General features: G+C 48.9%; 5 protein-coding genes across 5 annotated transcripts; 2 read left to right on the forward strand and 3 right to left on the reverse strand.

The window, feature by feature from the left end:
• Positions 1-730: 730 nt before the first annotated feature.
• On the forward strand, positions 731-2,617 carry N7481_011075 (Lipopolysaccharide-modifying protein; the record flags this gene model as incomplete). Its single annotated transcript, XM_057270294.1, has 1 exon — positions 731-2,617. The coding sequence occupies one exon, from the start codon at positions 731-733 to the stop codon at positions 2,615-2,617; it is 1,887 nt and encodes a 628-aa protein (XP_057117468.1).
• Positions 2,618-4,287: 1,670 nt separating this feature from the next.
• On the reverse strand, positions 4,288-6,047 carry N7481_011076 (alpha-1,2-mannosyltransferase ALG11; the record flags this gene model as incomplete). Its single annotated transcript, XM_057270295.1, has 3 exons — positions 4,288-4,868; positions 4,910-5,616; positions 5,683-6,047. The coding sequence occupies 3 exons, from the start codon at positions 6,045-6,047 to the stop codon at positions 4,288-4,290; spliced, it is 1,653 nt and encodes a 550-aa protein (XP_057117469.1).
• A 571-nt stretch (positions 6,048-6,618) lies between these two features.
• Positions 6,619-7,254, forward strand: N7481_011077 (putative mitochondrial export translocase Oxa2; the record flags this gene model as incomplete). Its single annotated transcript, XM_057270296.1, has 1 exon — positions 6,619-7,254. The coding sequence occupies one exon, from the start codon at positions 6,619-6,621 to the stop codon at positions 7,252-7,254; it is 636 nt and encodes a 211-aa protein (XP_057117470.1).
• A 485-nt stretch (positions 7,255-7,739) lies between these two features.
• On the reverse strand, positions 7,740-9,830 carry N7481_011078 (acetoacetate-CoA ligase; the record flags this gene model as incomplete). The annotated part of the gene is made up of 2 exons (XM_057270297.1): positions 7,740-8,158; positions 8,210-9,830. The coding sequence occupies 2 exons, from the start codon at positions 9,828-9,830 to the stop codon at positions 7,740-7,742; spliced, it is 2,040 nt and encodes a 679-aa protein (XP_057117471.1).
• Positions 9,831-10,576: 746 nt separating this feature from the next.
• On the reverse strand, positions 10,577-11,772 carry N7481_011079 (LysM peptidoglycan-binding domain-containing protein; the record flags this gene model as incomplete). Its single annotated transcript, XM_057270298.1, has 2 exons — positions 10,577-11,220; positions 11,259-11,772. 2 exons carry the CDS (start codon positions 11,770-11,772, stop codon positions 10,577-10,579), a joined length of 1,158 nt encoding a protein of 385 aa, XP_057117472.1.
• Between the last annotated feature and the right edge of the window lie 201 nt (positions 11,773-11,973).

Below are 11,973 nucleotides of genomic sequence, written 5' to 3' on the forward strand. Positions count from 1 at the left end.
ATAAATCTTTCCAAGGGTCGTTACTAAAGATACATTGGGTTTACATAGCCAAACTATCTCCGACCCTATCAGGTATAGCGCAATCGGAGTGGGACGCTAGGAAAGAAAGCCTGTATGGCCACGGGGTAATATGTTTTCGAATTTTTCAACTTTTATTAATGTAATAGTTTCTCTAAGGCAAATTCCGATCTTACGTTAGTATTATATTAGCTCCGTAGGTAACGTAAGAGAGCTAGAATAAGAAGCAATCCAAGGTCGCTCATGCTAACCGGAGCCAAGCGAAATCGGCCAAGCTCTCCGGACCATCGCTTGAAGCCAGCCAAATTCGGACCCACCGAGTGCTTAAGGGAATACGATCTGTTCATCAGGGGGGTTTCTTTTTTATCCACCTCCCTGGCTCGCCAGGAAGGATGCCCGATCAAAGGTTTCCGTTAGACGTCAGGAATCCACCGGATCTCAGCAAATGTGTTTTCTATTTATCGCCAGTCCCGCGTGGGTGCGCCCCTCAGGCCGTGTGGGCCAAGAAGAGATTTGGCCCCATCCACAATAATACACTAACTACGCAGTGCACCCCTAAGGTCCGCGTATGTCGCTAGGTTCCACTCTTCGAAGCCACCAGTGTGCAGTTGCGATTCTCCTTTCCGTTTTTTGTTCGATGTCCCATCGCATTCTACCTTGACGCGCCTGTCATCAAGGACGCGTCGCGCACGCAGGCATTACGCCGATTGAGATGCAGTCAACTTCTCATTTTCTGAGATCTTCGCTTCTGCGCCCGATCCGGACACTGCACGCCGACGCTGTGACGATACTTGGAGCTATTGGCGCAGGAACATGGAGGGAACATCGATACGAACTCCTAGAAGGGGCCCGGCGGAGATCTAAGCCCTATTATGCGCACTCCACCAAGAAGACGTGGACCATTGCTGGACTAACATCTGTGTTCATTTTGGTGTTATGGTACCTCGTTGCGGGAAGTGTCCCGGGAAATGTCCCTGAGACTTCGAACCGACCCATGGATAAGCTCGAAGAACGCGCTTGCCATCATCCTGTAGCTCAACTTGTTTCTACTGCTAGAGAGGCTTTCAGTGAGACCGTACAACGCCAATCTAAGTCTTTGGCCGAAGCAGTGACAGAATATCAACGACGATATAAGATGCCTCCGCCTCCCCATTTCGATGAATGGTATCACTTTGCAACGTCGCGCAACACCGTTTTAATTGACGAATTCGATACGATATACCATACTCTGCTGCCCTTTTGGGGACTTACACCTAGCGTGATGCGCTCTCGTGTCCGAGAAGACCTTGGTCGGATAAACACCACCTATGTCATGGGAATCGCCATCCGCGAAGGCAGAATCCTTGATTTCGGCAAGGGCCAGGGAGGATTCCAGAGAGATGCGACAATAAAGATCCTCGAGAAGTTCTCTCAGTGGTTACCGGATTTGAACTTGCAATTCAACGCCCACGACGAGCCGCGTGTCGTAGTTCCTCATGAACAGTTACATAGATTCGTCCTTGAGGGCCAAGTGGCGCAATCCCGGTTGAAATCCCAGTCAGACATTTCAAACTTATTTTCACCGGGGGAAACGGATGACCCAGTGCCGCCAGTACCGGCTTCTACAAGCAGGTGGAACAACATCGAGTTCCAAGAGACATGGCTCTATTCGCGACTTTCATGCCCACCAGACACACCTGTTATGGCGCTAGATGGCAATGCACCGGATAATACAGCCGCTTACGCTATGGAGCCTCTGGGTTTCGTATTCAACCAATCTGCGGCAAGTGATATTTGCAATAGCCCGTCACTAAGACATCGCCTTGGGGTCTTTCAGCGCCCAAATTCTTTCAAGTTGACGAACGAACTTGTCCCAATGTTTTCCATGTCCCATCCGTCTTCATTCCAAGACATTGGTGTTCCTTCGCCCTTTTATTATGAAGATATGTCGAGTTTTGACCCAGAAAGCTCGGTGCCATGGGAAGAGAAGAAGCCCCAGATCTATTGGCGTGGGAGAACCACCGGGGGCCACAGTCAGAGTGGCAGCTGGCACAACCTGCAACGTCAACGTATCATTGGGAATATGACCCACCCGCAATCACCTCATTATGTCCTGCAGCAGAAGACTGAGTCGGCTTGTACTTCGAAAACCAATACAAATTGGGAGGTCTGGGAAGCGAACAAGTCCCAACTGGGGTACTTCAACGCCCATTTCACGGATATCATCGATTGCGACCAAGACTGCGATGAGGAAAGAAAATTCTTTGATGATGTTGTGGAACCAGAACCTCAGAGCAATGCCTGGAAATTCCGGTATCTGCTGGATATGGATGGCCATGCATACAGCGGTAGGTTTTACGCCTTGTTGCGTAGCAAGGGTGTTCCATTCAAGATGACTTTCTTCCGTGAATGGCATGAAAACGTATTGATCCCATGGGTTCACTATGTACCGGTCAACAAGGATGGCAATGAACTCGCTGAGTTAGTTCGTTTCTTCGAGGAAGATGCCACAGGTCAGGAGATCGCAAAATCCATCGGTGAAGAGGGCCAGTCTTGGGCAGCTCGGACCCTTAGAAATGATGATATAGAGGTTTACATGTTTCGACTTCTTTTGGAGTAAGTTCCCCTACCCGCATTCCTGTTATTAAGCATGCTGAATCAGATTTGCAGGTACGCTCGTGTACAAGATGATAACAGAGAGAGACTCGGCTTTCGATTATAGAGGACGGATTGTATAACATTTCGGGAGACAGGTTACATGATGGCGTGTTGGGATGCTTAACCCCATATATTAAAGATAAACTGACTGGATCAGGCGATTAACGGCTCGTTTACAACTATTTTCGAATTCTACTGTATTGTTTTGACTTTGATGTTAAATGCCTCATGTAACTACCCGTTAGAAAAACACAGACAGCCATCGAGTATTCCTATCGTGTGCGAGAATCCACAGCGGACACGTGAGTCTTCTGGATCCACGCCAGAAATGCAGCGCGGTTGGAACAGGGCTACCAGCAGATTGCCGCAGTGGCGGAGATTCCGGGACGGGGCAACCCCAAATTGAACCTCCTCCAGCTCGTATATCAGTGGTTGTGCGATCCACGCAATGGGCGCTGGTCCACCTTCGTCCACAGCCAGTCCTACCGAGTCGGCTGATTTATCGTGTAGTTGAGAAGCTAACAAATTTGATTCCCAAGAAATGAACCGAAATATTGGTTAACAGCCATATACCATTCCAAATACCGGGATGGCCTTGGAAAAATGAATTCTTTATTTTCGAGAATTGTATAGGTCATCCGTATCATTTCAGGTAGAGAAATTCTAGGATTGCTGCAAAGCTGTTGCGAGTTTAAGCCACCTGCCCCGACCGCCCCTCCTTCGCGAGCCTCCTGCGAAGGTAGCCCGTATAACAGATTAATATCATAAAAATAAGTGACCCATAAAATAACATTGTTAGAAATCTTCCGTCACAAACTTGTTCATCATTATTGCCAAGGTTGCATGTAATAAGTTGCTATTTTATGATCTTTTGGTAACATAGATTATAGTACAGTATTTTACTGCTCTGGTGGGATGGGAGGGGTTGTGGTCGCCGGCATGGGGGAGAGGGCCAATCTATTCCATCTCAGGTAGCAACTAGTTTCCCATTAGAAGGCAGTAAATTATGGTGGGCAATATGTGATTCAAACTTTTGCAACGCCACTGTAACTCCATGCTCAATCCCTTTTCAGGCAAGATGATTCATGGAGATATGACCTGGGAAACGTTCGTCATGCATCGCTTGTTGTAGACACAGCTTGCACCAGTAGTGATGTCCTTGCTATCTACTCCTCCGATGTGGATTATGCAGCAGGGATTTGGCAACGAATTGGGTCGTGGAAATGAATGGAAAGAAGTAACTTCATGCTCAAATATCCATGAATACTAGAGAGATGGTAGTGACATTTCTGGATAAATGAAATTCTCGTACTCCCCTCGATTGCAATGACACAGATTCCAAGGTTGTGGGCCACGGGGTGGTGATATAGTGTGTGTTCACACGAATCGCCCATGATACGGGGCGCTGCTTCAAGTTTTATCCGAGCAATTTACTAGTATGTCACCAGCAGCGGCGTATAATAAATCTCGGAGACCGTAGAATTAAACCTAGAAACGCCGAAACCAACGAGGCTCGAACAGGCTATTTACAGGACCGGTACTTATAATAAGCAACAGTAGATAACGAGCGATAAGCGTAGCCTAGGTATTTCTTCTAAAGGCAGTAAAAATGACAATCTCCAGCATCATTGACTAGCGTGTCGCCTTGACAAGCTTAGTGACCTGAGTAAGCCACTTCTGCGAAAACTCCTCTTCCGTAAACCGAAGTGCTGAGCGCCGAGCCCGTTGCCTCATAGCAACCTTCTCCGCCTCCGGAAGCGCGAGCGCCGCCTCAAAAGCAGCAGCGAACTGCTCTTCTGTCTCGGCGCGAAAACCCGTCGCTCCGTCGCCCAGGTCAATTACGATGTCCTCACGTGGACCACCGGAGTCGTGTGTGACGCAGATCAAACCAGCGGCTTGGTACTCGACAACACAGATGCCGAAGTGCTCGTTCCACATGCCATTCACACCAACGGAAGCGGTGCTAAGGTGTGAGAGTACGGCAGGCCAGCTCGCGTCACAGAGGAAAGTAGTCTGGTCGCGGATGCGGAGTTCGTGGGCTAAAAGGCGGAGGTTGTAGATGTGGGTTTCGTCGGGGCTGGCGTGGCGGACCGAGCCGATCAGAACCAGGCGTGGTGGGGGGGATATTTGCGTAAGCGGGGTTTTTCTTGCGCTCTTGAAGAAAGCTCGCAAACGAGCGCAGAACCAGCGGGTGATTTTTTTTCTGGCCGGAACTGTGCGATGTAGAGGAGTACGGGTTGGCGCGTTTTCTCACTTTCGGTGTCGACTTTGATTGTCGATTGTAGTTCCGTGACGGCAGTCGGGGGGAAGACAACTGCTGGTGATGAGGGGGTTCCCTCACCCGTGGTAGTGGCCTTGTCTTTTCCCCAGATGGTGCGGATATGGGCAGCTGTCCAGGAAGAGTTGCACATCACAACATCGATGTGTCGGCCAACCCAGCCGTAAAGCTGTGCAAACAGCTGCCAGTATCGGCGCTTGACGGCGCCCTTCAGACCCTTGCCGGCGCCGGAGTTGATACCCTGGACGCCCGTTTTGTCGTCTAGCGAGGCAAGCATGTCGGTCGAAATTGTAGGATAGTGCACGTAGGCGCCAGTGGGTACCCCGGGAAAGAGCCACTTGCACATCGCGAGGGTAAAAGCGTAGCCCATGGTATCGACGAACACATCGGGAACAAGGAGGGTAAACGCATCGTAGGCGACTACCAGGGAGCCCAGAGACTGACCCAGTAGTGTCATATATGGATATGAGCTGGCAACAACATACTTGCGTGTTGTCAAGTAGAGTAGCACAACCGTGGGGTTATGCAAGTGGATGTTAAATCGATTCTCAACCCGTTCCAACATAGTCGCCTTGTTCACCTCATGGTCTCCAGTGTAGATCGCGCAGATCGCCTTGGGCCAGCGCCTTTGTGTTGCGCGCACTGCCTCCCAAAGCACTCGTTCGCCGCCTCCTCCCGCATTACTACAAAGGTGGTAAGGTAAGCAAGGAGGTCAGGGAAAAAAAGGTTAAAAAACAGGCCGGCCGTACCAAAATGGATGAAAGAAACCGACAATACCATCCCACTCGTCATCCCCACTTGCTTCGCTATCGCTGCTGCTCGTAGTGTTAACCCCACCGGGGCCAGAGCTATCTACCTTCTCCCAGTCCTCGTCCTCGGCTTGGCTCCGAGCCAGAGAGTTAGACGAGGCCTTTGGGCGTGGTGCCCGTTGCTCTTCCTCCTCAGATCGCGCCCGCGCGATCACATATTCACGGCGAGAACGGGTTCGTCGACGAATCAGCCAGCCTATACCGCGGAAGACGAGGCCAAGCACACTCCCCGAGAGTCGCGGCAGGAAGATCGCAGTGACGCCTAAAACGAAAATAACGAGAATGGCGTTTGACAGGAAGGCCATGATCTCAGGTGTCACCAAGGAATGCGCATAGCACCATAGGAGAAGAGAAGTTGGAGAAGTCAACAAACGCCCTTGGGTCCCGCCGCATCAGTTGACGTGTTGCCTCCAGCGTAACTTACATACGCGATCATGTGATGAGACCCGCTTTGACTTCCGCGGAGCTTTGGCAGTCACTTCAACTTCAACTTGTCTTTATCCCACCTCACAATGAATTCCATTTGCTCACGGGCATTGCGGTCCTCGAAGTCCTCGAGGCCACAGACTTGGTCATCGCCATTGCCCTCGCAGATTCGACATTTCCATCCCTCCAAGCCCACCCGCAGTATCAACGATATCTCTAGACTGCTCCGCAAGCTTCCTCCATGGCGTTCACTCCCTCTCCCACCTTCCCTGGGTCGCATCAATTCCTCTCACAGCACTGATTGTAAGAACATGTGTTGGTCTACCACTTCATGTCTATACAAAAATCAATGCGCGCCGAGAAGCCGAAATTGCACCGCTAGCAAACAGCTGGGCGAAATATCAAACGGAGATAGGGAAAAAAGATGGCCTCAAAAAATCCCAGATCGCAATGTTGATCAAGCTCAGACACCAAGACTTACGAAAGAAATGGAGTGTTTCATCATTCTCTCGCTTTGCCAGTCTGATTCAGATCCCGGTCTGGATTAGCTTGATGGAAAGTGTGCGCGGGATGTGTGGGAACACAAATGGATTAGTCCCATGGCTGCTCTCGTTAACGTCCTCTGAAACCGATGGCGCTGAGCATTTGCATTTGGCTGTCGAACCGACATTCGCGACCGAAGGTGCCTTGTGGTTTCCGGACCTGTTGGCAGGTGACCCGACGGGCGCTTTACCTATGCTTCTCTCAGCTTCGATAATACTCAATATCCGCAACGGATGGCATTCAACATCACGCAAGGAGCTAGCAGATATGCCGAAATTACAGATGCTCCAAAATACTTTCTGGAGCGGGTTGCGCATATTCATGCAGGTCTTGGCGGTGAATGTCGGAGCTTCAACATTTTTCTATGAAATGCCGACCGCGCTCCTGATCTACTGGATCTCCAGTACTAATATTGCAACTTTGCAGACCTGGTTCATGAACAAGTATATGTTCGCCAAGCCACCACTACCGACTTGGTCTCCGAGATACACGCATTACGAATGCCCTCAGTCGTCTGACCCTTACAGGCAGAAATTGCTGTGATTTGAAGAGGCGTTTTCATCAAACACAAGCATCCAACCTCGAATTACCCGCAAAATTAGAGATGAGCCAGCCTGGAAATGCTCTATCTCAAAAACGGGTCTACCCACTACTATTATTGCGGCAAAAATCCTGCCCAATCGCGTCGAATTTTGGAACGACGCATCTTTCTGCAAGTTGACAATTCCCAGCCTCGCGAAGGAGAAAGACAATCGCAAATGGCAACCCCGGATATCCTGAATGTCCCATCAATAGGACATGAGGTACCTTGTACAAATATCACCAAACCTGTATCATATCCAAAGGACAAAGGCCTTGTCCGAATGGCGTTTTCTAAGAACACCGGTATTCTGAAAGCACATTCTATCTCAATCGTTCTCGCTTTTTTCTGAATTAGACTCGAAAAAAAGTTAAGCAAGGTTTGTTGTAGCGATTTTTGGATGCAGATATTTATTCGTTCGAAATAAGCATGAGGCGCTTCCAAATGATTAAATACGAGCTCTTTCCTCGTCCACACTTTCTATGACTCGGAACCGTTTGAACCCTTCCAATGCCTCAGGATTTTGCACCGTAGCACTGACCTTTACGTCTTGGCCACTGATGATTTGCTTCACGGCTATTTCCACTCGTTTCCCGTTGATAGTCATGGGTATATCAGGCACTGACATCACAAATTTGGGTACATGCCTTGGTGACAACCCATTTCGAATTGCGGTTTTAATTTCATCGCGGAAGGTTCGAGTTAAAAAGCGCCCAGGCTTCATGAGTAAAAATAGGAATACCTGTTCGTCCGTGTCATTTGATCTACGACGACCAACACAAAGGCAGTTGCTGAAATAGTCCGTGAATGGCGGTGCTTCAACAATGGCGTATATTTCACCGCTACCGAATCGTATTCCGGAAGGATCTATGACTATCAGCCCGTGGCTTTCAGAAAATCTGTGAAATCTTGACTTACTTAGAACAGCATCACTTCGTCCATGCATGACATAACCTCCAGTTGTTGGATTCCTCCTCAGCCAGTCATGCTGTGCCCAAACGTCGATACTCGAAAAGCGCTCAAAGTATGCCGCTTTGTATAATTTGCCACCGGCATCACCCCAGAAAAAGCATGGCATACTGGGAAACGGCTTTCTCATTATCATTTCTCCAGCCTCGCCTGTATCTGCGATGGAATGGCCACTCTCTGGGTCGACGATATCCACATCTGTTCCAAGACCGAGAACTTGCATTTCGCCCGCATGAAGGGGGCCCGATGGATCCATCGCGATGACATGTGTACCCGTCTCAGTGCCACCTGCAATATTGCATATCTGGACATCTGGAGGGAATGAGCTATAGAACCACTTGTACTGCTCATAAGATAGAGGTGCACCGGTGGTATGGGCAGTCTTGAGATTCGAGAGGTCGAAATCGCGTTTGGGGACCGCGCCAGAAGCTTCTATCTCCAAGAGCAAGCGAGGAGAAACCCCCATGAATGTGAGCTTAAATCTATCGCATATGCGAAGCATTTGTGTCGCATCCGGGAACAAGGGGCTTCCATTATAAACAACAAGTGTTGAACCGGCTGTCAAGTGGCCACACATGCCGTAGAAGGCAACCCACGACGTGCTAGTATACTGTATGACCGTATCGTTTGAAGTCAAGCAGTTGTGGAGGACCGAGATTTTCTTGGACTGCAGAACAATTCCGTGCTGGTGGACTATGCATTTCGGGGCTCCAGTTGTGCCAGAGGAATAGCATATCATCAAAGGATAGTTGAAAGGGACTCTTTCAAAAGTTAATTTGTCCGAGGGGCTTGATTTTTCGAAAAATGAACTCAGGCTTGCGAACTCTCCTTCATAGTCCACCGTTATTGGTACAATGTATACTTGAAGCTGAGGTTGAAGTTCAGCAACAACCCTCTGAATCTTCGGCACGGTAGAGACTGCTTTGCCTCGATAGATAGAGTGGCTATCGAAGAAGAGAATACTTGGTGTGATCTGTTTCAATCTCGTAATACATCCTTCAGCCCCAAGTTCGGGACTTATAGATGTGAAAATAGCCCCCATCGATGCAGCAGCATGAAACAAAACAATAGCCCATGGCGATGTCGCCACGATAGCCGCAACTCGATCTCCTCGATTGATACCACTATTCTTCAGTGCACTAACAGTCTTTCTAATCCTTTCACGGAAGTCTCTCCAAGTCACAAGGTCTGCCTCGCTTCCGTAAATATCCTGGCCTTCCCGAATTCCAATCAAGGCGAGAGCACCCGGGTTGGCATTTGAATAAATTGCATTCTCCGCGTAGTTGATCTCATGTCCTGCAAAAAACTCGGGGATGGAGCTTAAAGGCAGGTTTTCATCGTAGGCGATCTTGGTGGTTGAAGGAAGGGGAGGCGTAAGGTCCAAATAGGAATATATATCAATCCAGAAATTGTTCGGCTCCTCGATAGACCACTCATGGAGAGCTTTTGTATCCCTTATGTTTTTTCCGAATTTTTCATTGACATGATGACGGTATTCGTCCATGGCTATTTTGCCTTGGCGCTGCGATGGGCGCCATAGAACCTCGGGCTCAGAGGATTCGATCGCCATGTTGAAGACAGAGTAGATCGATTGGTAGGATATAAATGACTCTCAATAAGATTGGACAACCCCAGAAACTAGTAGATGAATGAGGATTTATATCCTTTAGATGACCGGCGTCTCCTGATCACTGATTTCTCGGCATCTCCTTGTTGATTTTGGGAAACAGCACGTCATGAAGTCTTTCGGTAAACTCGGCATTCTCGGTAGTATCGGTAGCATCACTAGAGTATGAACAGCTTAAGGTTCAAACTAGTTTGGAGTCATGAGGAGGGACCTAGCGAAATCTATCAAGAGAATGCGAAAACTTCCACTACTCCCTGGGCCAGACTCTAAGAAAGCATTTCGAAGGCAAAAGGGAATCATGGGCTTCAATGTGACATAAATCCTAGGAGACAAAATATTGAAAATCCTCAGAAGCGGACCACGGGACAGAATTTAGGAAATTCTTGGCTCTTAATTTGAATATATACTATCAATAGTGACTTGTTTGCTACCAGTAGTACCAGACAAAGATATTCAAAAGGGCTAGTACTAGTATACCACAGACATTTTCGAAATTGCCTTGACCAAAATATACTCCCAGTGCCAGTGAGACCTATCTCTTGTCTAAGCACGCTGCCAAGGCCTTAACTCAGATCATTCATTGAGCGGGCTCACGCTGAGTTGAAGATGATTATATAATAGTATATCTTGTATTACATCTTGAAGTATGGCATTTCATCTTTGGTATTGTGTCTCCCCAGAAACAAGCTTTACGCGTCCAGGACCGAGTTACCCGTCGGGCCAACACAGATAACATGCCCGAAAAGAGCGTCACTAGCCTCATGCAGATTCGAACAGTCCTCATTCACCCAACGGTTATACTCCCGAATCGCTGGGAGTACCAACCACGGTTCCAAGTCCAACTCCCTCTCAATCGAGTCGCACGTATCTCCTTCCTTCAGGGTATATGTCTTACATCTAAACGGGATACACACCCTCGTACCTTCAGGAATAGAGAAACAGTCGATAGGCTGCCAATTCATCCCTTTGACAAGTGCCGAGGCAACCTTGAACTGGGTCGCGATGCTGTTGCATGTATCGCCCGCTGAAGTAGTGTATGAAAGACTGCTCGCGCAGTGCGGGGTCCCGAAGTACGAGGTCCGCTCTACATGTGGGCTTTCAGAAACAATGAGCTTCGGCATGGCTGTTGGGTGGTTGAGGTTGCAGACGTAGTTGATGTGTTCAAGTTTCAATTTGTAATTTCTGTCGTAGAGGGAGTATGGGGACTTTTGCATCATTTGGTGCCGTTGCACGTTGCAGAAGGAGCAAATTTCTTCAACCAGCATTCCATGGGTGGGAGAGGTTGTGAAGTCGTCGATAACATCTGCAATCATAATGTAAGTGAGCACTACGCCTATACCAATCGAGGTGGATGAAGAAAAAAGATCCTACCACCACAATATTTCTCTGTCTTCTCATCTCTAAGACAGGTCTCGTTCCACCCTGCCCACAACTGCCCACCCCGCTTGGCCGGAATAAGGAGCCTTTCCTCTAACGTTGTGCAATCGCGCTCGACGCCCTCAAAATATGCGGCGATGGACTCCCCGCAGCCGCTGTCACAGACAAGATCGCCGAGTGTGTCATTCCTCAGACCCAGACCCCACTCTCGACGCCCAAATCGCCGCCCCAATGATCGCGTCTTCTTGTGACATTGAATCCTCTCTGTCATGGATGCCCTACATGCTGGGCTGAGTTTTGCTAGCGTTTTGGCGTCAAATTTGTGAGTTTCGCTCCATAGTTGGAAGCCACGGAAATCGGACTGGGAGCTTGTATCATCCGCGGAAGTTTCTAGTGTATGTCGGTGTTGATCAGGGTAATGAACGGCGGGCTCGGGTTGCCTTGCTAGTTGGGCGAACGTAGCACCGCACAGCAGGACTGAAGCAGATAGTATACCAGCGCCTCTCATCTTGAGGCGACAACTCTAAGCGAATACGATACTCGATCTGTGCTATCGATTAATATAGTGTCATTCTCTAGAACCGGGGTGGAGGGCTTTTTATCAGCCTCAACTCGAGTGCTCTACTCGTATGAATTGGAGGGGGTACGCCAGCGAGCTTAAGCGAGATGATATATGCCACATTTCCCAGGTCAATGCGCGGTGATTCGC

This window comes from Penicillium waksmanii, assembly GCF_028829765.1.
Source record: "Penicillium waksmanii strain IBT 27052 chromosome Unknown utg000009l:1.0-4314994.0:1.0-4318279.0, whole genome shotgun sequence".
NCBI classification, from domain to species: Eukaryota; Fungi; Ascomycota; class Eurotiomycetes; order Eurotiales; family Aspergillaceae; genus Penicillium; species Penicillium waksmanii.